This window comes from Thalassophryne amazonica, chromosome 15 (genome assembly GCF_902500255.1).
Source record: "Thalassophryne amazonica chromosome 15, fThaAma1.1, whole genome shotgun sequence".
In the NCBI taxonomy this organism is placed as follows: domain Eukaryota; kingdom Metazoa; phylum Chordata; class Actinopteri; order Batrachoidiformes; family Batrachoididae; genus Thalassophryne; species Thalassophryne amazonica.
The window spans coordinates 77,226,455-77,250,614 of record NC_047117.1 but is presented as its reverse complement, the minus strand read 5'-3'; the positions used below and the strand labels follow the sequence as shown (position 1 = coordinate 77,250,614).

At 38.8% G+C, this 24,160-nt stretch overlaps 2 protein-coding genes across 3 annotated transcripts; both read left to right on the top strand.

Moving 5' to 3' along the window:
* Positions 1–469: 469 nt before the first annotated feature.
* LOC117525893 (GTPase IMAP family member 9-like) lies at positions 470–5,423 on the top strand. 2 transcript variants are annotated; one of them, XM_034187837.1, is made up of 2 exons: positions 470–512; positions 3,127–5,423. In XM_034187837.1, exons 1-2 carry the CDS (start codon positions 488–490, stop codon positions 4,143–4,145), a joined length of 1,044 nt encoding a protein of 347 aa, XP_034043728.1. In that variant the 5' UTR covers positions 470–487; the 3' UTR covers positions 4,146–5,423. The 2 variants fall into 2 exon arrangements, with proteins under 2 accessions (XP_034043728.1, XP_034043727.1); XM_034187836.1 differs by lacking the exon at positions 470–512 and adding an exon at positions 1,227–1,321.
* Positions 5,424–7,218: 1,795 nt separating this feature from the next.
* Positions 7,219–16,747, top strand: LOC117526639 (GTPase IMAP family member 4-like). Its single transcript, XM_034188691.1, has 3 exons — positions 7,219–7,243; positions 14,124–14,829; positions 16,723–16,747. Exons 1-3 carry the CDS (start codon positions 7,219–7,221, stop codon positions 16,745–16,747), a joined length of 756 nt encoding a protein of 251 aa, XP_034044582.1.
* Positions 16,748–24,160: the final 7,413 nt, after the last annotated feature.

Sequence of the window (24,160 nt, the reverse complement as noted above, 5' to 3'; positions counted from 1 at the left end):
TTCGCCCCTGCTTTGGTGTTTGAGCAGGAAGAATAGATGTTTGTTTATGCAGAAAACACAACCAGACTGACAGGTAAGAAAGTTATATCAGCGTTTTCATGTCTTTCTCAGAAAGAATTTATGTACATTTGGGTCTAAAAAAAAAGTCTTAGTTCTTAAAGCAGCGTGGATCAGCTGTTTTTAGCGGGAAAACATGGAGCGGCTCAGCAAAAAGTTTTAAATAAAGGGGGAGGAAAAGAGCGTAAAAATGTCTTTGTAAAGCTCAGTGCAGGTGTTTGAGAGATAACTTTTTTTTTTCCACTCAAGAGAGGCTGCTGAAAACCGTGGAAATGATTAACATGGAAAAACCCCATTAGACTTGAAATCAAAAGTGAAAGTGTTTCACTGTAGTGTTGGGGTGTGGTTTAACCCAGCTCACCACATAAATATGTGCAGCGACTGTTAATGTTCAGTTCAGCTGCTTGATCTGCTCCAACAAGATTCAAACATGACCAGCAAACTGTCTGATGACGGTAAGTCACTGCATCTCGTGATGTCGTTAAAGATAATCTTATCAGATATTCCTACCGTGTGTGGTGTGTTAAGAGGACTCTGATCTGCTCAGAACGGCGTCAGGAGCCCTCCGCTCGCAAATCGGGGATATTCAACATGTTGGATTTTCTTGGCCCGATATTGCAGCGTGTTGTGTCCTCCGACCAAAACGAGCACGCAGCCTGCTGAATGTGACGTTCAGCCAATCAGAAAGCGAGGTGACGTACGCACGGAGCGGAAAATAAAATTAAAACAGCTGTTCTGACTTACCAGAAAGTCCGGTAGTCGCGCTGTCTCTACTCCTTTAAAGAGCGCCTTTTCTGTTTCTTTGTGTATCGTTTTTTCCCCTGTGTTTTAAATAGTCCACAAAGTACCTCCGTTTGTTTACTCTGAGGTCACGTTTAATCTCGAGAGATTTTGCGAGATTTCCTGTCTGAGCTGTGAATGTCTGTGCGTGAAATCTGTTCGTGTGTTGTTGTTCTTGCCGTGTGGCTGAACACCACACACTGTACGACCAAACCTGTTCGAGCTATGATTTTATCTTCACGTGTGTGGTCTCTCAGGTTTTGGAAACCTAAAGATCATTTTAAAATCCTGTCGTGTGAACCAGGCTTAAATATCTGTCCAGTCCAGACACAATTCTTTTCAGTGAAAGTGTTTCACTGTAGTGTTGGGGTGTGGTTTAACCCAGCTCACCACATAAATATGTGCAGCGACTGTTAATGTTCAGTTCAGCTGCTTGATCTGCTCCAACAAGATTCAAACATGACCAGCAAACTGTCTGATGACGGTAAGTCACTGCATCATACAAAGACCATCATGTCTGTAACAGCACGTGTTAAACTGCAATGTGCTTTTGCTAAAACCTGCAGCTTGAGTTTGAGTTCTGATAAACTGACCACAGTGTCTATGGCCAACCCAATCTCACACCATTTGGTGATGGCATCATGAAAAGTAAATTAATCTATTCGTTCATTTACCAGAGTGAAGTTGGTTACTAGTTACTTATTCAGACACGAAATATCTGTCCAGTCCAGACTCAATTCTTTTCAGGTAAAACCTATATAACTAATATCATTGGACCAAATTAATGCCATTCTGACCAAAAAACAAAGGATTTTTTTTCCATGAGAATAAGTGTCTGGACTGGACAGATATACAGACAGATATTTGCAACTTCAGTCCGATTTGCAGTTGTAACCCATTTTTTTTTAGTCGAAACCTATATTAATCATCTCCTTGGACAAAACAATGCCATTCTGACCCCCCCCCCCCCCCCCCCCCCCCCCCAAAAAAAAAAAAAAAAATTCAACCAAATAAGTGACTGAACTGGACAGATATTCAGATATTTGCAATTTCAGTCCAGAATAAATGTCTGAATAAGTAACTGGTAACCAACTTCACTCTGGTCGTTCATTTTGTGACTGTATCACAAAATGTGGTGCGACGCCGTGGTGTGTGTGTGTGTGTGTGCATGTGGGGTGTGTGTGGAATCAAATGATTTCTCAAATGCCTCCACAGAAATGATTACCTTATACAATTTTTTGTTGTTGTGAGATTATAGACTTATTGAGAAATACTGTATTGAACACCTACTAAGAGAAAGTTTCCTCTTGTATCTGTATGAACCACAGATATACTAGATCGGGTCGAGCCCGTCCCTGAGCGGATCGCGACCCTGTCATCTTGAAAGGTTGAACCGCTGCTGTCAGTTTAAAATGCATGCTCTGTGCTTATAATCACTGTCAATTCTCTGGTCGACTTCTCTGCCATTATTTACATTTAAGATGTGAAAACTTGTGTTTTGGTCAATTCAGGTACGTAGATTCGATTTCTGAAGTCAGATTTATCATAACTGTTGATCGTTTCTCCCTATAAGGCTGTGAATAGAGCGTAAAGTGGCGCTCCTGTCAACAGTCTTTTTTTTCTGTGAGATAGTTCTGTTTATCACCACACAGATGATGAGCCTATTCTAGTCCAACATACATGTTATTTGCAGGAACACCTTTTTATTACTTCTTTTATGATGAGTTTTTCAGAGACAAACGAGACACAAAACATAAATTTTGGTTATTGATGCCACTGTATATGATTTGAATAATGGCCACATTATATAAAATTTGTTCAGCTTTTTTACTGTTACTGGGACTTGTGTTATTTGGACATCATAGCAATTAGTGAGAAATCAAGTGTGTTTTGTCATTTGTATGTATTTACGTTCAGTTTCTTTTGGTGGCCATGTTGAAAATTGCCTGCCACGCCTACTTAATTTGCATATTTCACTGGTGTCCACCCCTTAGATTGTAAATTGTAGCCTAAAGATTGAGTGGGAGAAGTTTGCTTTCTTCAAAATGTGAACAATTGACCCATTTGTGGCACCTTCAAACCTGAACTTATCTGCTGAAGAAAACATTTCAAACTAAGATTCTTCTGTTAAATCCTTTAACAAGCACAATGAGGAAGCATACACGAAGAAGTGTTGTTATTCTTAAATTATTGCACATACTGACTTAAAAGACTCTGATGTGGCTGGATTACACTGCATTTTGCATGTCTTGGGTGTTAAATGTTACTGTTTGTATTTTGTCCACACAGGAGCTTTTATTCGAAATGATGAGGAGTTGAGGATTGTGTTGGTTGGGAAGACCGGAAATGGTAAGAGTGCCACTGGAAACACCATCTTGGGCTGGAAGTGTTTTAAGTCAACCTTCGCTGCAGCATCCCTCACGGTCAACTGCTCGAAGGGCAAAACCACTGTGGATGGACAGCAGGTGGCTGTGATTGACACCCCGGGCCTCTTTGACACCAGGTTTGTACAGGAGAAAACAACTAAAGACTTGAGTCAGTGTATCACTTATGCTAGTCCTGGGCCCCACGTGTTCCTGATCATCATCAAGCTGGGCAGATACACGGCAGAGGAAAAGAATTCAGTGCAGAAGATCCAACAGATATTTGGTGAGGATGCAGACAAATACAGCATGGTTCTCTTCACTCATGGTGACCAGCTCGACAACACCATTGAGGAGTTCCTGGAGGAAAGTCCAGAACTGCAGGAACTGGTGGCCAGATGCAACGGAGAGTACCACGTTTTTGGGAACAGGGAGAAAGATCACACTCAGGTCACCGAGCTGCTGAAGAAGATCAGGAAGATAGCTGCAAAGAACGGTGGAAGCCACTACACCAACGAGATGTTCCAAGAGGCAGAGAGGAAAATTGAAGAGGAGAAGCAACGGCTTCTGGAGAAGGATAAGGAGAAAATCCGCAAAGAGAAAGAGGAGCTGGAAAATCAAATACGGGCGAAGTATGATGAACAGATGAAGAAACAGGCTGAGCAATTCCAGGCTGAGAGAGAGAGGGAGAGGAGAGAGAGGGACACCGAAAGGAAGATGGAGAGAGATGAGAGAGATGCAGAGAGAAAGAGAGATAGAGAAGAGAAGGAAAGAATGATGGAAAAAATGAGGGAGCAGCAGGAGAGGGAGTTGAAAGAGAAAATGAAGCAGTTGGAGGAAAAAATTGAAAAAGAAAAGAGAGCAGAAGCTGAGAACAAAAATCCATTTCTTTCTTTGTTAACTAAATTTGTAGATGTCGTATTTGGAAAATGTTGTATTTCATGAAGTTAGCTGTGCTACTCAACACCGCCACCTTGTGTCTTGTTCATGTGGATGTTTGAAGCAACAAATCAAGTGTGCAGACAAGCAGTTTGTAACAGAATCAGTACTAAGAGCTTTTATGGACCTAAATGTAGTAAAACCACATTTTAGAATATACTCTAAGTACTACTTTGACAATATTGCACAAAAGGATTAGTATTCACAATATATTCAAAATGCCAAAATTAAATGTAATTTTGCCTGTGCACACATACACAAGGGCGATGAAGTGAATCAATCAAAATGTGCCTATATTGAAGACTTTCAGATTCAGTTAAAGGGGCTTAAAAATAAATTCAGAAATTAGTCATTTTCATTCAGTCACTATTTTGTCATTTTTGAAAATTGGACAAATGAACATTCTAAATATCTGGACAAAATCATCACTTGTCCACACATGAACATTTACAAGTCACTGAACATGCCTGGGTTGTCCAGAGGGAAAATTACAAAAACAAACATAAATAAATGTTGTTGACCAGATACTTATGGTCCTGACTGATTCATATATTCACCCCTTTAATGGTACAGCTGTTAAATGTGGATCTAATTTGAATTTCCTATATTTTATGTATCACTTTACTGCCGAGTAGTCTGTGGATTTCTTCATGTGGAACTCTGAATTTATTGATGTAAATTTAGTTATTGATTATAATTTCTATTGTTAATCTGAAATAGTGCAAACCTCAAAATTGTTTATGTACAGTACTTGAACAAAAGTATTTACTGTGTTTCCTTGCTGGCATATAAAATATGAACATGCCATACACTTAGACTTAGGTTACATACAGGTATTTTTTCATTTATATTGAAAAATATCATATGTATGTTTGCATTCATACTTATACATATGTTAAGCATTTTATTAGTCTCACTGCTTTGTGTTATTCACTTGGCAAGATGAAATCTCGTACACTTTATTATGCTTGCTTTTGCAAAACCTGTTGCTGCACAGGTTGCATTTAAAATAGTTTGTCTTTAATTTTATATCACCATGTCCATGTTTTGAACATTGTATCTGTCACATTTATTTTTTGAATAGAGAGCATTCACAATTCAAAAGGTTTCTCACACTTTTGCCCCACATAGAACATGTGGATTTTCTGGTTTTAATGTTTCTGGTGATGGTGCAACATTTTGTGTCATGCTGTTGCTAATAATTTTTTGTTGTATTCTGGAATTTTAATTCACAAAAGCAAATGTGAAATAATGTGCCAAAATTAAAGGTTTGGTATACTATCATATGAAAGTGTTTGATTTGAATCTTGTAAAATTTCCAGTTTGACCATTTAACTACACATAGTCTCGAATAGTTTATACAGCTAAAATTAAATGCTGGAACTTACACTGATTGCTTCATGCAATTTTTATTTATATAGCACATTTCATACAGCAGACTCACTGTGATTAAGATAAAAGCAAAATAGATGGGAAACTACATAGACTGAACAAAAATATAACCACAATAGTTTTGGTTTAAGATCTAAAACATTTTTTTATATACACAAAAGGCCTATTTCTCATAATATTGCCATAATGAATGTTAAATGACTAGTTGCATTTGTGATATAAAAGCAAATCATCTGCATACAGAGCAACCCTATGTTTACACCCTGGAACAAGGAAGAGGATCTGATACTTAGACTATATAGTGGCTCTACTGCTAAAGCAAAAAGTGAAACTAGATGGGGTAATCCCTGCAAAAAATGTTCTACTGAATTTCTAATTTAAAAATTCTCTACAGTTACTATAGAAATTCTGAAGGTCTTTAGGACTATTTTGGAATATTTCTAATATTTTAATCCCTGCATCTTCTCCCTCATTTCACTAAGGGTGTATCTGCATGTTGATTTGACATATTCTTTGAATGGTAATCGCCATACATGTTACTTACTATATGACACACAAAATTAACAAATGATGTGTTCAACAAAGTAAAGCAAATGATGACTTTATTTACAGCTATAACTGTACATATACACAAAATTGTAAGCTTGTGGCCATTCCTAGTTCTTTTCATTTTTCAAGCTTTTCGCAAATATTTAGCATGTTTTTAACATCTTTTTCTTCTGTTGTAGGATGGAGCCTCCTCACAAATTTTGAAATATGTATCAGCTATTAGGAAATCTGAACCTATTGTTTTTAATTCCTGTCTGACTGTGGTTCCATAGTAAAGTTCGATGAACTGACCATAACAAAAACGTCATGTAGCCGTCGTCGCTGTCTGTTATTTTTAGTCAGCATAAACACTGCAACGTACAGATTATTTACTGACCTCAAAATTATAATTGAAATATATAGAATTTTAGTTTCTGTAAAATTAAATTATAACCTATAGAGAAGAATTGGCACATACATTGTCCAGATATATTGCAAGCTGAATGTTTAAGATTTTTCTATGTGAAACACTATTTTTGCTAGTTTTGCCACTTTTACAGAATCCATAGAAAGTTCAAGGGATGCCAGCCCCATGCTCCCTTTCCATCTGGATTCGCCCCTGCTTTGGTGTTTGAGCAGGAACAATGGATAACGTTTGTTTATGCAGAAAACAAAACCGGACTGACAGGTAAGAAAGTTATATCAGCGTTTTCATGTCTTTCTCAGAAAGAATTTATGTACATTTGGGTCTAAAAAAAGTCTTAGTTGTTGTAGGCGTGGATCAGCTGTTTTTACCAAGGAAACACGGAGTGGCTCAGCAAAAAGTTTTAAATAAAGGGGGGAAAAGAGTGTAAAAATGTCTTTGTAAAGCTCAGTGCAGGTGTTTGAGAGATGACAACTGTTTTTTTCCACTCAGAGAAGCTGCTGAAAACTGTGGAAATGATTAACATGGAAAAACCCCATTAGACTTGAAATCAAAAGTGAAACTTGCACCGTCACAAATGATTAACATGGAAAAATCCCGTTAGACTTGAAATCAAAAGTGAAAGTGTTTCACTGTAGTGTTGGGGTGTGGTTTAACCCACCTCAACACATAAATATGTGCAGCAACTGTTAATGTTCAGTTCAGCTGCTTGATCTGCTCCAACAAGATTCAAACATGACCAGCAAACTGTCTGATGATGGTAAGTCACTGCATCATACAAAGACCATCATGTCTGTAACAGCACGTGTTAAACTGCAATGTGCTTTTGCTAAAACCTGCAGCTTGAGTTTGTTTGAGTTCTGATAAATTGACCACAGTGTCTATGGCCAACCCAATCTCACACCATTTGGTGATGGCGTCATGAAAAGTAAATTAATCTATTCGTTCATTTACCAGAGTGAAGTTGGTTACTAGTTACTTATTCAGACACGAAATATCTGTCCAGTCCAGACTCAATTCTTTTCAGGTAAAACCTATATAACTAATATCATTGGACCAAATTAATGCCATTCTGACCAAAAAACAAAGGATTTTTTTTTCCATGAGAATAAGTGTCTGGACTGGACAGATATACAGACAGATATTTGCAACTTCAAATCAAATCAAAATCAAATCAATTTTATTTATATAGCGCCAAATCACAACAAACTGTTGCCCCAAGGTGCTTTATATTGTAAGGCAAAGCCATACAATAATTATGGAAAAACCCCAACGGTCAAAACGACCCCCTGTGAGCAAGCACTTGGCAACAGTGGGAAGGAAAAACTCCCTTTTAACAGGAAGAAACCTCCAGCAGAACCAGGCTCAGGGAGGGGCAGTCTTCTGCTGGGACTGGTTGGGGCTCAGGGGAGAGAATCAGGAAAAAGACATGCTGTGGAGGGGAGCAGAGATCAATCACTAATGATTAAATGCAGAGTGGTGCATACAGAGCAAAAAGAGAAAGAAACACTCAGTGCATCATGGGAACCCCCCAGCAGTCTAAGTCTATAGCAGCATAACTAAGGGATGGTTCAGGGTCACCTGATCCAGCCCTAACTATAAGCTTTAGCAAAAAGGAAAGTTTTAAGCCTAGTCTTAAAAGTAGAGAGGGTGTCTGTCTCCCTGATCTGAATTGGGAGCTGGTTCCACAGGAGAGGAGCCTGAAAGCTGAAGGTTCTGCCTCCCATTCTACTCTTACAAACCCTAGGAACTACAAGTAAGTCTGCAGTCTGAGAACGAAGCGCTCTATTGGGGTGATATGGTACTATGAGGTCCCTAAGATAAGATGGGACCTGATTATTCAAAACCTTATAAGTAAGAAGAAGAATTTTAAATTCTATTCTAGAATTAACAGGAAGCCAATGAAGAGAGGCCAATATGGGTGAGATATGCTCTCTCCTTCCAGTCCCTGTTAGTACTCTAGCTGCAGCATTTTGAATTAACTGAAGGCTTTTCAGGGAACTTTTAGGACAATCTGATAATAATGAATTACAATAGTCCAGCCTAGAGGAAATAAATGCATGAATTAGTTTTTCAGCATCACTCTGAGACAAGACCTTTCTAATTTTAGAGATATTGCGCAAATGCAAAAAAGCAGTCCTACATATTTGTTTAATATGCACATTGAATGACATATCCTGATCAAAAATGACTCCAAGATTTCTCACAGTATTACTAGAGGTCAGGGTAATGCCATCCAGAGTAAGGATCTGGTTAGACACCATGTTTCTAAGATTTGTGGGGCCAAGTACAATAACTTCAGTTTTATCTGAGTTTAAAAGCAGGAAATTAGAGGTCATCCATGTCTTTATGTCTGTAAGACAATCCTGCAGTTTAGCTAATTGGTGTGTGTCCTCTGGCTTCATGGATAGATAAAGCTGGGTATCATCTGCGTAACAATGAAAATTTAAGCAATGCCGTCTAATAATACTGCCTAAGGGAAACATGTATAAAGTGAATAAAATTGGTCCTAGCACAGAACCTTGTGGAACTCCATAATTAACCTTAGTCTGTGAAGAAGATTCCCCATTTATATGAACAAATTGTAATCTATTAGATAAATATGATTCAAACCACCGCAGCGCAGTGCCTTTAATAGCTATGGCATGCTCTAATCGATGTAATAAAATTTTATGGTCAACAGTATCAAAAGCAGCACTGAGGTCTAACAGAACAAGCACAGAGATGAGTCCACTGTCTGAGGCCATAAGAAGATCATTTGTAACCTTCACTAATGCTGTTGCTGTACTATGATGAATTCTAAAACCTGACTTAAACTCTTCAAATAGACCATTCCTCTGCAGATAATCAGTTAGCTGTTTTACAACTACCCTTTCAAGAATTTTTGAGAGAAAAGGAAGGTTGGAGATTGGCCTATAATTAGCTAAGATAGCTGGGTCAAGTGATGGCTTTTTAAGTAATGGTTTAATTACTGCCACCTTAAAAGCCTGTGGTACATAGCCAACTAATAAAGATAGATTGATCATATTTAAGATCGAAGCATTAATTAATGGTAGCGCTTCCTTGAGCAGCCAGGTAGGAATGGGGTCTAATAGACATGTTGATGGTTTTTTGGAAGTAACTAATGAACATAACTCAGACAGAACAATCTGAGAGAAAGAGTCTAACCAAATACCAGCATCACTGAAAGCAGCCAAAGATAACGATACGTCTTTGGGATGGTTATGAGTAATTTTTTCTCTAATAGTTAAAATTTTATTAGCAAAGAAAGTCATGAAGTCATTACTAGTTAAAGTTAAAGGAATACTCGGCTCAATAGAGCTCTGACTCTTTGTCAGCCTGGCTACAGTGCTGAAAAGAAACCTGGGGTTGTTCTTATTTTCTTCAATTAGTGATGAGTAGTAAGATGTCCTAGCTTTACGGAGGGCTTTTTTTTATAGAGCAACAGACTCTTTTTCCAGGCTAAGTGAAGATCTTCTAAATTAGTGAGACGCCATTTTCTCTCCAACTTATGGGTTATCTGCTTTAAGCTGCGAGTTTGTGAGCTATACCACGGAGTCAGGCACTTCAGATTTAAAGCTCTCTTTTTCAGAGGAGCTACAGCATCCAAAGTTGTCTTCAATGAGGATGTAAAACTATTGACGAGATACTCTATCTCACTTACAGAGTTTAGGTAGCTACTCTGCACTGTGTTGGTATATGGCATTAGAGAACATAAAGAAGGAATCATATCCTTAAACCTAGTTACAGCGCTTTCTGAAAGACTTCTAGTGTAATGAAACTTATTCCCCACTGCTGGGTAGTCCATCAGAGTAAATGTAAATGTTATTAGGAAATGATCAGACAGAAAGGAGTTTTCAGGGAATACTGTTAAGTCTTCAATTTCCATACCATAAGTCAGAACAAGATCTAAGATATGATTAAAGTGGTGGGTGGACTCATTTACATTTTGAGCAAAGCCAATTGAGTCTAATAATAGATTAAATGCAGTGTTGAGGCTGTCATTCTCAGCATGTGTGGATGTTAAAATCGCCCACTATAATTATCTTATCTGAGCTAAGCACTAAGTCAGACAAAAGGTCTGAAAATTCACAGAGAAACTCACAGTAACGACCAGGTGGATGATAGATAATAACAAATAAAACTGGTTTTTGGGACTTCCAATTTGGATGGACAAGACTAAGAGTCAAGCTTTCAAATGAATTAAAGCTCTGTCTGGGTTTTTGATTAATTAATAAGCTGGAATGGAAGATTGCTGCTAATCCTCTGCCTCGGCCCGTGCTACGAGCGTTCTGGCAGTTAGTGTGACTCGGGGGTGTTGACTCATTTAAACTAACATATTCATCCTGCTGTAACCAGGTTTCTGTAAGGCAGAATAAATCAATATGTTGATCAATTATTATATCATTTACTAACAGGGACTTAGAAGAGAGAGACCTAATGTTTAATAGACCACATTTAGCTGTTTTAGTCTGTGGTGCAGTTGAAGGTGCTATATTATTTTTTCTTTTTGAATTTTTATGCTTAAATAGATTTTTGCTGGTTATTGGTAGTCTGGGAGCAGGCACCGTCTCTACGGGGATGGGGTAATGAGGGGATGGCAGGGGGAGAGAAGCTGCAGAGAGGTGTGTAAGACTACAACTCTGCTTCCTGGTCCCAACCCTGGATAGTCACGGTTTGGAGGATTTAAGAAAATTGGCCAGATTTCTAGAAATGAGAGCTGCTCCATCCAAAGTGGGATGGATGCCGTCTCTCCTAACAAGACCAGGTTTTCCCCAGAAGCTTTGCCAATTATCTATGAAGCCCACCTCATTTTTTTGGACTTTTTCGGACTCTTCAGTCCGATTTGCAGTTGTAACCCATTTTTTTTAAAGTCAAAACCTATATTAATCATCTCCTTGGACAAAACAATGCCATTCTGACCCCCCCCCCCCCCCCCCCGATATTCAGATATTTTCCATTTCAGTCCAATTTCCTCTATTATGCATCTCTGTAGATCCACTGGATGTCATTCATACCAAAACAAAAAGAGAAAAATTGTCAAATAAGTGTCTGGACAGATATTCAGACAGATATTTGCAATTACAGCCCAATTTACAGCTGCACCCCAATTTTTTTCAGTCAAAACCTACATTAATCATCTCCTCGGATGAAATAGTGCCATTCTGACCCCCCCCCAGAAAAAAAACAACTATTTATTTTCTGCCGTATAAGTGTCTGGACTGGACAGATATTTGCAATTTCAGTCCAATTTCCTGTTATGTGTCGACGCGGGTTGAGGAGCGGACCTGCGTCTGATGGAACCCAGCGCTAAAATAACCAGAAAGCGGTTCCAATAACAAAACAATTTATTTCTTCCACCCTTTGGTGCATAACAACGTGTACAAACTAAAACAGCATTGGTCTGGTGGAGTGAAGGCTGGCACGCTCTCCAGCGCCCAAAAGGATCGAGGCCCGGCGCTTCTGGACTCACTTTTACCGCCAAACACCCCCCAGGTGGACACGACAAACCGACTCTCTGCGAAGGATAGAAGAGGTGAGGTAAGTCAGCAGTTACAAGCAATATCCTTCAAAAGGCACACACTATCAGCAACACATTCAGGTCTGTATTTAAGCTTTATGTAAATGAGCAGCTTCTCACAACAGGTGGAGGATCACTTGTCCGCACGCCACGGCAGTGAGAAGCGAGCTGCACAATTCTCATCACAATTCAAATATACTGCGTAACAAAATACCAAGTTAGTATCAACAATTAGTCAAACAATTATTCACCTCTGATGTGTGCTGACAGCATGTGTCCCTCACCCTTCTTCCTTCACAGGCACGATGTCAAACCCAGGCTCGGTCCTCAGCATCTCACAAACGAACACCACAAGGTCGAGTTCCCGGCAATTCTGCTTGAATCACACATGGCTTAAATGCAGAACGCCATCTAATTATCTGCTTCAGCTGAAAGTCTTTAAGGTTGCACGTGAGCACCATCCACAGGTGCTGCACATAACGTTGATGAGGGTGAAGGACTCTTCAGCCAGCACCTTCTCCACAGACAAATCAGTTTTCATACCACCTGGAGAGCAAAGAAAAGAAAAGAACACCAAAATGTCCAGCCACACCCCCCCCAACACACAACATTTCCTCTATTATGCATCTCTGTGGATCCACTGGATGTCATTCATCCAAAAAAAAAAAATTGTCGAATAAGTGTCTGAATAAGTAACTGGTAACTGAATAAGTGTCTGGACAGACATTCAGACAGATATTCGGAATTTCAGTTGGATTTCCTACATTATGAATCTCTCTGGCTCAACTGAATGTCATTCAAAAAAAAAAAATAAAAAATTGCAGAATAAATGTCTGAATAAGTAACTAGTAACTGGTAACCAACTTCACTCTGGTCGTTCATTTTGTGACTGTATCACAAAATGTGGTGCGACGCCGTGGTGTGTGTGTGTGTGTGTGCATGTGGGGTGTGTGTGGAATCAAATGATTTCTCAAATGCCTCCACAGAAATGATTACCTTATACAATTTTTTGTTGTTGTGAGATTATAGACTTATATTGAGAAATACTGTATTGAACACCTACCAAGAGAAAGTTTCCTCTTGTATCTGTATGAACCACAGATATACTAGATCGGGTCGAGCCCGTCCCTGAGCGGATCGCGACCCTGTCATCTTGAAAGGTTGAACCGCTGCTGTCAGTTTAAAATGCATGCTCTGCGCTTATAATCACTGTCAATTCTCTGGTCGACTTCTCTGCCATTATTTACATTTAAGATGTGAAAACTTGTGCTTTGGTCAATTCAGGTACCTAGATTCGATTTCTGAAGTCAGATTTATCATAACTGTTGATCGTTCTCCCTATAAGGCTGTGAATAGAGCGTAAAGTGGCGCTCCTGTCAATAGAAAACTCATGTCAACAGTCTTTTTTTTCTGTGAGATAGTTCTGTTTATCACCACACAGATGATGAGCCTATTCTAGTCCAACATACATGTTATTTGCAGGAACACCTTTTTATTACTTCTTTTATGACGAGTTCTTCAGAGACAAATGAGACACAAAACATAAATTTTGGTTATTGATGCCACTGTATATGATTTGAATAATGGCCACATTATATAAAATTTGTTCAGTTTTTTTTACTGTTACTGGGACTTGTGTTATTTGGACATCATAGCAATTAGTGAGAAATGTTGATTTGTGGAAGTTCAAGCTGTGTGATTTGGAAATCAAGTGTGTTTTGTCATTTGTATGTATTTACGTTCAGTTTCTTTTGGTGGCCATGTTGAAAATTGCCTGCCACGCCTACTTAATTTGCATATTTCACTGGTGTCCACCCCTTAGATTGTAAATTGTAACCTAAAGATTGAGTGGGAGAAGTTTGCTTTCTTCAAAATGTGAACAATTGGCCCATTTGTGGCACCTTTGAAGCTGAACTTATCTGTTGAAGAAAACATTTAAAACTAACATTCATCAGTTAAATCCTTCAACAAGCACAATGAGGAAGCATACACGAAGAAGTGTTGTTATTCTTAAATTATTGCACATACTGACCTAAAAGACTCTGATGTGGCTGGATTACACTGCATTTTGCATGTCTTGGGTGTTAAATGTTACTCTGTTTGTATTTTGTCCACACAGGACCTTTTATTCGAAATGATGAGGAGTTGAGGATTGTGTTGGTTGGGAAGACCGGAAATGGTAAGAGTACCACTGGAAACACCATCTTGGGCTGGAAGTGTTTTAAGTCAACCTTCAGCGCAGCGTCCCTCACGGTCAACTGCTCGAAGGGCAAAGCCACTGTGGATGGACAGCAGGTGGCTGTGATTGACACCCCGGGCCTCTTTGACACCAGGTTTGGGCAGGAGAAAACAGCTAAAGACTTGAGTCAGTGTATCACTTATGCTAGTCCTGGGCCCCACGTGTTCCTGATCGTCATCAAGCTGGGCAGATACACGGCAGAGGAAAAGAATTCAGTGCAGAAGATCCAGCAGATATTTGGTAAGGATGCAGACAAATACAGCATGGTTCTCTTCACTCACGGTGACCAGCTCGAAGGCCCCATTGAGGAGTTCCTGGAGAGAAGTTCAGAACTGCAGGAACTGGTGGCCAGATGCAATGGAGAGTACCACGTCTTTGGGAACAGGGAGAAAGATCACACTCAGGTCACCGAGCTGCTGAAGAAGATCAGGAAGATAGCTGCAAAGAACGGTGGAAGCCACTACACCAACGAGATGTTCCAAGAGGCAGAGAGGAAAATTGAAGAGGAGAAGCAACGGCTTCTGGAGAAGGACAAGGAGAAAATACGCAAAGAGAAAGAGGAGCTGGAAAATCAAATACGGGCGAAGTATGATGAACAGATGAAGAAACTGGCTGAGCAATTCCAGGCTGAGAGAGAGAGGGATATATATATATATCTATACTCACCCCTTTAATGGTACAGCTGTTAAATGTGGATCTAATTTGAATTTCCTATATTTTATGTATCACTTTACTGCCGAGTAGTCTGTGGATTTCTTCATGTGGAACTCTGAATTTATTTATGTAAATTTAGTTATTGATTATAATTTATATTGTTAATCTGAAATAGTGCAAACCTCAAAATTGTTTATGTACAGTACTTGAACAAAAGTATTTACTGTGTTTCCTTGCTGGCATACAAAATATGAACATGCCATACACATAGACTTTGGTTACATACAGCAATTTTTTTCATTTATATGTAAAACTGCTTTGTGTTATTCACTCGAAATCTCATACACATTTATTATGCATGCTTTTGCAAAAACCTGTTGCTGCACAGGTTGCATTCAAAATAGTTTAGTGTTTAATGTCTTTAATTTTATATCGCCATGTCCATGTTTTGAACATTGTATAAGTCACATTCATTTTTTTAATAGAGAGCATTCACATTTCAAAAGGTTTCTCACACTTTTACCCCACATAGAATGTGTGGATTTTCTGGTTTTAATGTTTCTGGTGATGGTGCCACATTTTGTGTCATGCTGTTGCTAATAATTTTTTGTTGTATTCTGGCATTTTAATTCACAAAAGCAAATGTGAAATAATGTGCCAAAATTAAAAATTTTAAAAAAGGTTTGCTATACTCTAATAGGAAAGTGTTTGTTTTGAATCTTGTAAAATTTCCAGTTTGACCATTTAACTACACATAGTCTCAAATAGTTTATACAGCTAAAATTAAATGCTGGAACATACACTGATTGTTTCATTCCATTTTTATTTATATAGCACATTTCATACAGCAGACTCACTGTGATTAAGATAAAAGCAAAATAGATGGGAAACTACATAGACTGAACAAAAATATAATCGCAATACTTTTGGTTTTTCTCTCATTTTTCATGAGCTGAACGCAAAGATCTAATTTTTTTATATACACAAAAGGCCTATTTCTTATAATATTGCCATAATGGATGTTAAATGATTAGTTGTATTTGTGATATATAAAAGCAAATCATCTGCATACAGAGCAACCCTATGTTTACACCCTGGAACAAGGAAGAGGATCTGATACTTAGACTATACGTATAGTGGCTCTCCTGCTAAAGCAAAAAGTGAAGGGGAGAGGGGACAACCTTGACGTGTACCACGTGATGGAGTGAAATTGTCAGATTTTACATTATTAATACAGACAGAAGCAAGGGAGGAAGTATACAAGAGACGAAAGCAAGAAATAAATCTGTCACCAAGACCAAATTTCTTCAGGATCTCAAAAAGGTATTCCCAATCCATTCTATCAAATGCTTTTTTGGCATCCAATGAACCTGTTCATCAAACTTTGATAGATGGGGTAATCACTGCAAAAAATGTTCTATTGAATTTCTATTTAAAAAATTCTCTACAGTTACTATAGAAATTCCGAAGGACTTTAGGACTATTTAGGAATATTTCTAATATTTTAATCCCTGCATCTGCTCCCTCATTTCACTCAGGGTGGATCTGCATGTTGATTTGACATGATATTCTTTGAATGGTAATCGTCATACATGTTATTTACTATATGACACACAAAATTAACAAATGATGTGTGTTCAACAAAGTAAAGCAAATGATGACTTTATTTACAGCTATAACTGTACATACACACAAAATTGTAAGCTTGTGGCCATTCCTAGTTCTTTTCATTTTTCAAGCTTTTGGCAAATATTGAGCATGTTTTTAACATCTTTGAGTCTGTCTCAAATAAAATTGATTTGATTTGATTTTTCTTCTGTTGTAGGATGGAGCCTCCTCACAAATTTTGAAATAATATGTATCAGCTATTAGGAAATCTGAAACTATTGTTTTTTAATTTCTGTCTGACTGTGGTTCCATAGTAAAGTTCGATGAACTGACCATAACAAAGACATCATGTAGCCGTCGCTACTGTCTGTTATTTTTAGTCAGCATAAACACTGTAAGGTACAGATTATTTACTGACCTCAAAATTATAATTGAAATATATATAATTTTAGTTTCTGTAAAATTAAATTATAACCTATGGAGAAGAATTGGCACATACATTGTCCAGATATATTGCAAGCTGAATGCTTAAGATATTTCTATGTGAAACATTATTTTTGCTAGTTTTGCCACTTTTACAGAATCCATAGAAAGTTCAAGGGATTTTTTTGTGATGGGACAAGATTTCTGTATTTTCAAGTTGTTATTTTTTCCTAATAAAGTTTCATGTAAGACTTCTATAGAGCACTAGAATAAGAATTCTGGACAGTACTTTCAAAAGAACTATTGAAATTTATGTATTTTAATTTGAAGAAAGTTTGAGAGGTCAAGAATTAAGGGTTTTGTAAAGAATTTCTAAAGAAATTTTTGTTTGTTTGTTTTTCCTGAAGAAAGTTTGACAGAACAAGATTTGTATAAAGAAATTTCAATAGAATTTCTAAGAAGCCATCACTGCATTCTATTGAAAAGGCTGTTCTAATGGAAATTCAACAGGAGTTCTCTTGAGTTCTATTGGAAATCTACAGCACATTTTTTTTGCAGGGATCATCTATCTTGATTAGCTAGTGACCTCAGCATGCACTCTCCAACCTGTGATCTCTGTCTGTCTCTAATCACTTGTGACACAGTCATTAGTGTGAGACCAATGGTTTGTTTAGGGACAACCTTGGAACCCCCACTCCAACCACCGCTGGACTGATAGTATTGCACACCGGGCATTTGCCCGCTGGCCTGATGACCTACTGGCCTGCGGACTTTTTTTTTTTTTTTTTTTTTATGAAGTAAAGCGAGCTGTGAGCTTTTCATTTTTTTTTTTTTTTTTTAGCAGCTACGACTCCTCTTACGTCACCTCTTAAAGCGCGGTGAGAACAGCACACCTGCACTGAGCTTTACAAAGACATTTTTATGCTTTTTTCCTCCTTTATTTAGAGCTGAGCTGAGCCGCTCCGTATCTGCACGTTAAAACAGCTGATCCTCCGCGACGCGTCAACAACTAACACTATTTTCCACTCAAATGCACCTAAACTCTCTTTCTGAGGACCACATGATGTGAAAACGCAATAAAACTTTCTGACCTGTAAATCTGGTCATGTTTTCTGCATAAATAAATTCTTTGTGCTCAAACGCCAAGCAGGGGCGAATCCAGATGGAATGGGGGCATGGGGCAAGGATGTGCCTCCCCCAAACACCCCTAGATTAAAGGTCCAGTTTTGAAGCCTTTTTTTTTTTTACTACAACTACTAATACTACTTAAAATAATAATAATTTCGACAAGTAAAATGTTTAGAGAAAATTTAAATGTTAGAAAAATGATAGAAAGAATTGAATAATTACATTTATTAACAATGTAGGTTAGAAATCACAAATTTTACTGTTACAGTGCTGTCAACAGTTAAATATGAGGCCAAGAAAGAGGTCTTTATTTTACTTTTTATAGAACAAGTATATTTTTTCATTGAAGTCAAGAAAGGGTGACTATAAAGTGAGGCGGGGACCACTACAGCCATGACGGTAAGTGAAGGTTAACTTCAGCTATTAATTGATGAACAGCAACCTAACTTGTTCATAAATCAGACATCTGTGTGTGAGAGAGACATTCTGATCTTCTGGTCCGAAGTAAAGTGCTGTCTAACTGTGTCACTCAGATATGAATTAAGGTTGGATATTATTTTCGTTCGTGCTAACTCTGCCAGTCACATAACCTAGCCTAGCAATGTAACCTGTGCAAATGGTGTGCATGGCTAGCTACCATGCTGTCACCGCCAGGTTGTTTCTTTATTCTTTATTCTATTTGTGTGACGGTTGTGCGTCGGTCATATGAAGTATGCTGTTTTGCACAGTCTGCGGTGCGGTGGCATGGTATGACGGTGTCCCTGTCTAAAATGTATTTTCCCAAGTCCTGGCATAATTTCACATACCTAACATTTTACTTTAAATTGAGAGTCATTCTCTAAATTTATTAGCAACACAAATTGGTAATAAAAGAAATCCTTGATGTTACTTGTAGCTTGTAGTGAGAGAGACAACTATCTCCATCTTGTGGCCTTTTTGTGTATTGCAGTTCCAAAAGTTCAACCTTTGTATCCAGTCATTGGTCCAGTCATCCAGTCATTTCTTGCTTTATCTGATGAATTGTATCACACAAGTAATGATATATTATTTATAGTATAGCCTACAGCATTTCTATAACAAATGTTTTTATATAATTTCTATTTCTAAATTTAAGTAACAAGGCTGAATGAAATGACGGCTTATTATGTCTAAAAAGTAATGTGACCTACTGTCAATAGATCGTACTTTTGATAAGCCTATGGTAACTGTATTTCGGGAGAACTTTTCATAATGCTTCTTATAGTGTTAAAATGTACACTCAACAAAAATAAAAACGCAACACTTTTGGTTTTGCTCCCATTTTGTATGAGATGAACTCAAAGATCTAAAACTTTTTCCACATACACAATATCACCATCCTTCAAATATTGTTCACAAACCAGTCTAAATCTGTGATAGTGAGCACTTCTCCTTTGCTGAGATAATCCATCCCACCTCACAGGTGTGCCATATCAAGATGCTGATTAGACACCATGATTAGTGCACAGGTGTGCCTTAGACTGCCCACAATAAAAGGCCACTCTGAAAGGTGCAGTTTTATCACACAGTACAATGCCACAGATGTCGCAAGATTTGAGGGAGAGTGCAATTGGCATGCTGACAGCAGGAATGTCAACCAGAGCTGTTGCTCGTGTACTGAATGTTCATTTCTCTACCATAAGCCGTCTCCAAAGGCGTTTCAGAGAATTTGGCAGTACATCCAACCAGCCTCACAACAGCAGACCAACTCGTCTAACAAGTATAACCTGTCCAGCTGATGCCGCCAGAACCAGTTTAACCTTGTAAATACCAGCAAATGTCAGTTATTGTTTCCTGACTCTTTTTGTTGTTGACACAATCAAGTCATTTGAATCGTGGTGTTGACAATCTGGGGAGACTCATGACTGACTCTTTGTCAAACTTCACCACGAGTAAAGCCTCGGTCCCACCGAGTGAAGGAGTGAAGAAGGAGCCACGCACCCTGTGTTTTTTTTTTTTTTTGTTTCGTGAGCTATAGTGGCAGTATAGTGGCTCAGAGTGGCTCTTAGAGGCATTATCTTCAGTTAACGAGGCTCCTCTCTGAGCGTGGCGCTAATTACAAGATGTTCAAAATTTAGCAACAACAGCGTGGCGCAGTTTGTTTTCGAGTTACTGCGACGGCTTAGAGGCATTTGCGTGGTGCTTACGAGTCTGCAAAAAGTCCATTATCCGTGCACCTGTCACCTTCGCAGGACCTGAGAGGCTATTTTTGGAACAGCTCCTCCTCTTGCGCACACAATTGCACCTGCTCTGTGCGCTGGACTCTATATATTTTGTAGTGGATTAATCATTTTCTGCCAAACCTTGGATGCTGAAAACACTTCTAATCACTTCTGGCATCACAGAGGACTGTTTCATCTGGACACTTTTTTCCCTCTCTTTCCTGCTCCATGTGGGATGTATTTTGAGCAGCTTAAGGTAATTATTTTTAATGTTTTTTATAGCTTGATAAAACAGTTCCTTGCTATAAAAGTATGTCTGTATGTTGATGTCTGTTGTATGTAGGGGAAAAAACAATCTTTCTAACAGTGCTTTGTAGTAACTGTTTCTTAAGACACTCAAGAATGAACTGTGCACACATTGCACCCACCAAGGCCAGGTTATCTGATTTGCACAATACAGAACATAGAAAAACTTGTAGCAGACTGAAAATAAAACTTTGCAGCTCACATGGGGACAGTTGTTGCACCGTCACAAATAAATCATGTGGAAAGTCCCATAAGACTTGAAATCAAAAATGAAACTATCAGTTAGTGTTTCACCTTCTGTAGTTTTGAGGTGTGGTTTAAAACCTCACCACCATTTTTGTCTGACGGTTAAGTCGCAGCATCGCTACGAAGCACGTGTTAAACTGGAATGTGCTTTTGCTAAAAGCTGTGCTTGAGTTTGTTGTTTGATTTCTGCTAAATTGACCACAGTGTGAATGGCCAATCCAATCCCACGCCATTTGGTGATGGCATCATGAAAAGTAAATTAATCTATTTGTTCATTTTGTGACAGAATCACAAAATGCCGGGAGACGTGGGGGGGGGGGGGGGGGGGGGGGGGATCAAATGATTTGTCAAATGCTGCCAATGATTGCCAATTAAAAGTTTAAATAAAGGTTTGGTAAACTGTAACATGAAAGTGTTTAAGTCTTGCAAAATTTCCAGTTTGACCATTTAACTACACAGTGTGGAATAGTTTATACAGCTAAAATTAAATGCTGGGACTTAAACTGATTAATGTTTCATGCCAACTGTATTTATATTGCACGTCATACAGCAGACTCACTGTGCTTAAGATAAAAGCAAAATACACAGGAAACTAATTGTACAAAGTTTATAAAAGTAGAAAATGGAAAAAATAGGAAGACTGAGCGGGTGTAGAAAATGAATGAATAAATGAATAGGAAAGCATTATTATCATTATTATTATTGTGGAATATAATAATAATAATAATAATAATAATAATAATAATAATAATGAAAATAATAATCATAAAAATTCATTATTATTATTATTATTTTCTATACCTGCTTACCAGTCAAGGGTCATGGAGGGGCTGGAGTCTATCTCAGCAGTCACATGTTGTGTGGCAGGGTACACCATGGACAGGACGCCAGTCTGTCGCAGGGCTGCATGTCGACAAACAAACACATTCACACCCGCATGCACACCTAGGGCCAATTTAAAGTCATCAGTTCATCCTAAGCTGCATGTATTTTACTTTGAAGAAAGTTTGACAGGCCAAAAATTCCTATAAAGGGTTTTGTAAAGAATTTCTATAGAATGTTTTTTTCCTAAAGAAAATTCTACAGAACAAGATTTGTATAAAGAAATTTCAACAGAATTTCTCAGAAATTATCTCTGCGTTCTATTGAAAAGGCTGTTCTAAAGAAAATTCAACAGGATTTCTCTTGAGTTCTATAGGAGATATACAGCACATTTTTTGCAGGGATCATCTATCTTGATACCTTTATTTTCTATTTGAATTTTTAGTCAGTCACCTTGCCTGTGTATGAGTGAGTTGGTGGTTGGAGGGGCCCAAGGTGCAGAATGGCAGCTACGCTTCTGTCAGTTTGTTCCATGGCAGCTGTGGCTACATTAGTAGCTTATCACCACCAATGTGAGTGAATGAATAATGCAACTTATAAAGCGTTTGGGTGTCTATAAATCAAAGTCACTATTATCACTCATCCACTGAGTGTCTCTAACCTGTACGGCAGGTGTTTCTCTTTCTCACCCATCTAACAAGTATAACCTGTCCAATGGATGCCGTCAGGACCACACAGTTTAATCTTGCAAACACCAGCAAGTGTCACTACTGTTTCATGACTTTTTGTCATTGACACAATCAAGCTATTTGAATTTTGGTGTTGACAATCAGGGAAGATTCACAACTGACCCTCTGTTAAACTTCACTACATGAGCAAGGAGAAAAAAAGTGTTTCTAATAGTTGTTGCTGCCTTGTGGTAATCGTTTTTAAAGACACTCAAGAACGAACTGTGTACACACATTGCACCCAAACAAGGCTGTATTTAAGCACACCAGGTTATATGCACCCCAGTCTCACGTTTTTTTTTTTTGCGCCCTCCCGTCACAAAATTATTCAAATTTTCGTGACCGGGGTTTTCTTTTTAAACTCACTATTATTAACCCTACTCCTTCCCCTAACTCTAACCATAACCCCCCCCCCCACACACACACACATACTTTTAATTACGTGCAGCCATCATGGAATGAATTTGTGCTCCCATGAAGAAAATTGCACTTTTCATGACAATATGACAAACCAGTAGATTAATGTATATCACAACAATCAAAATCTTGTAGCAGACTGAAAATAAAGTTTTACAGTTCACATGGGGACAGTTGTTGCACCGTCACAAATAAATCATGTGGAAAATCCCTTTAGACTTGAAATAAAAAATTAAAGTGTTTTGGTAGTGTGGCTTAACCCACCTCACCATCTAAATATGTGCAGTGACTGTTAATCTTTAGCTCAGCTAATTTACCGGTAATGGTAAGAGTGCCACTGGAAACACCATCTTGGGCTGTCAGTGTTTTGAGTCAACCTTCGCTGCAGCATCCCTCACGGTCGACTGCTCGAAGGGCAAAGCCACTGTGGATGGACAGTAGGTGGCTGTGATCCACACCCTGGGCCTCTTTGACACCAATCATTAACCTCTCTCTTGAAACTGGAACCATCTCAACCTCCGTCAAAACAGCTCTCATCAAACCACTTCTGAAAAAAACCCACTCTCAACCCTGAACCCCTTTCAAATTATCATCCTATTTCAAACATTCCATTCATTTCCAAAATCCTCAAATTGAACAGTTCGTACGAAAAATTCCAATCTGGTTTTTGCCCCTCCCACAGCACCGAAACAGCTCTGATCAGAGTCACCAGCGACCTGCTGATGGCCTCTGATGGCTATGGTTTACATCCCTCCTCATTCTTCTCAACCTCTCTGCTGCGTTTGACACCATCGACCACCACATCTTCCTGCACTGTCTCCAACACCACATTGGCCTCTCCAACACTGACCTTCACTGGTTCCACTCCTACCTCACTGACAGGACTGAGCGCATGGTCCTGGGGGACGCTAAATCCCACCCCCACACTGTCACCTATGGGGTCCCCCAGGGCTCCGTGCTCAGTCCCACCCTCTTCTCCATTTACATGCTTCCCCTCGGGTGTGTCGTCAGCAGGCATGGAATTAATTTCCGCTGCTATGCTGACAACACACAGCTTTACCTCAAGGTTACCCCCTCTGCTTCCCCCTCTGCCACTGTCACTCGCCTCAGTTCCTGCCTGGAGAAGATAGGGGCATGGATGAGTCAGAACTTCCTGCAGCTGAATGGCTCAAAAACCAAAGCCATTCAAACTGGTACTTCTCACCAACTTCACTCCTCTCCTATCACCTCCATCTCTCTTTGGCCACAGCATTCCCCTTTCTCTCTCTGTTACAAACCTTGGGGTCAAATTTGACCCCCACCTTTCTTTTGACAACCATGTCACCCACATCTACAAAACATCCTTCTTTCACCTCCGTAATATTTCTAAACTACGTTCTCCCCTTTCCCTTCCAGCTGCTCCCCA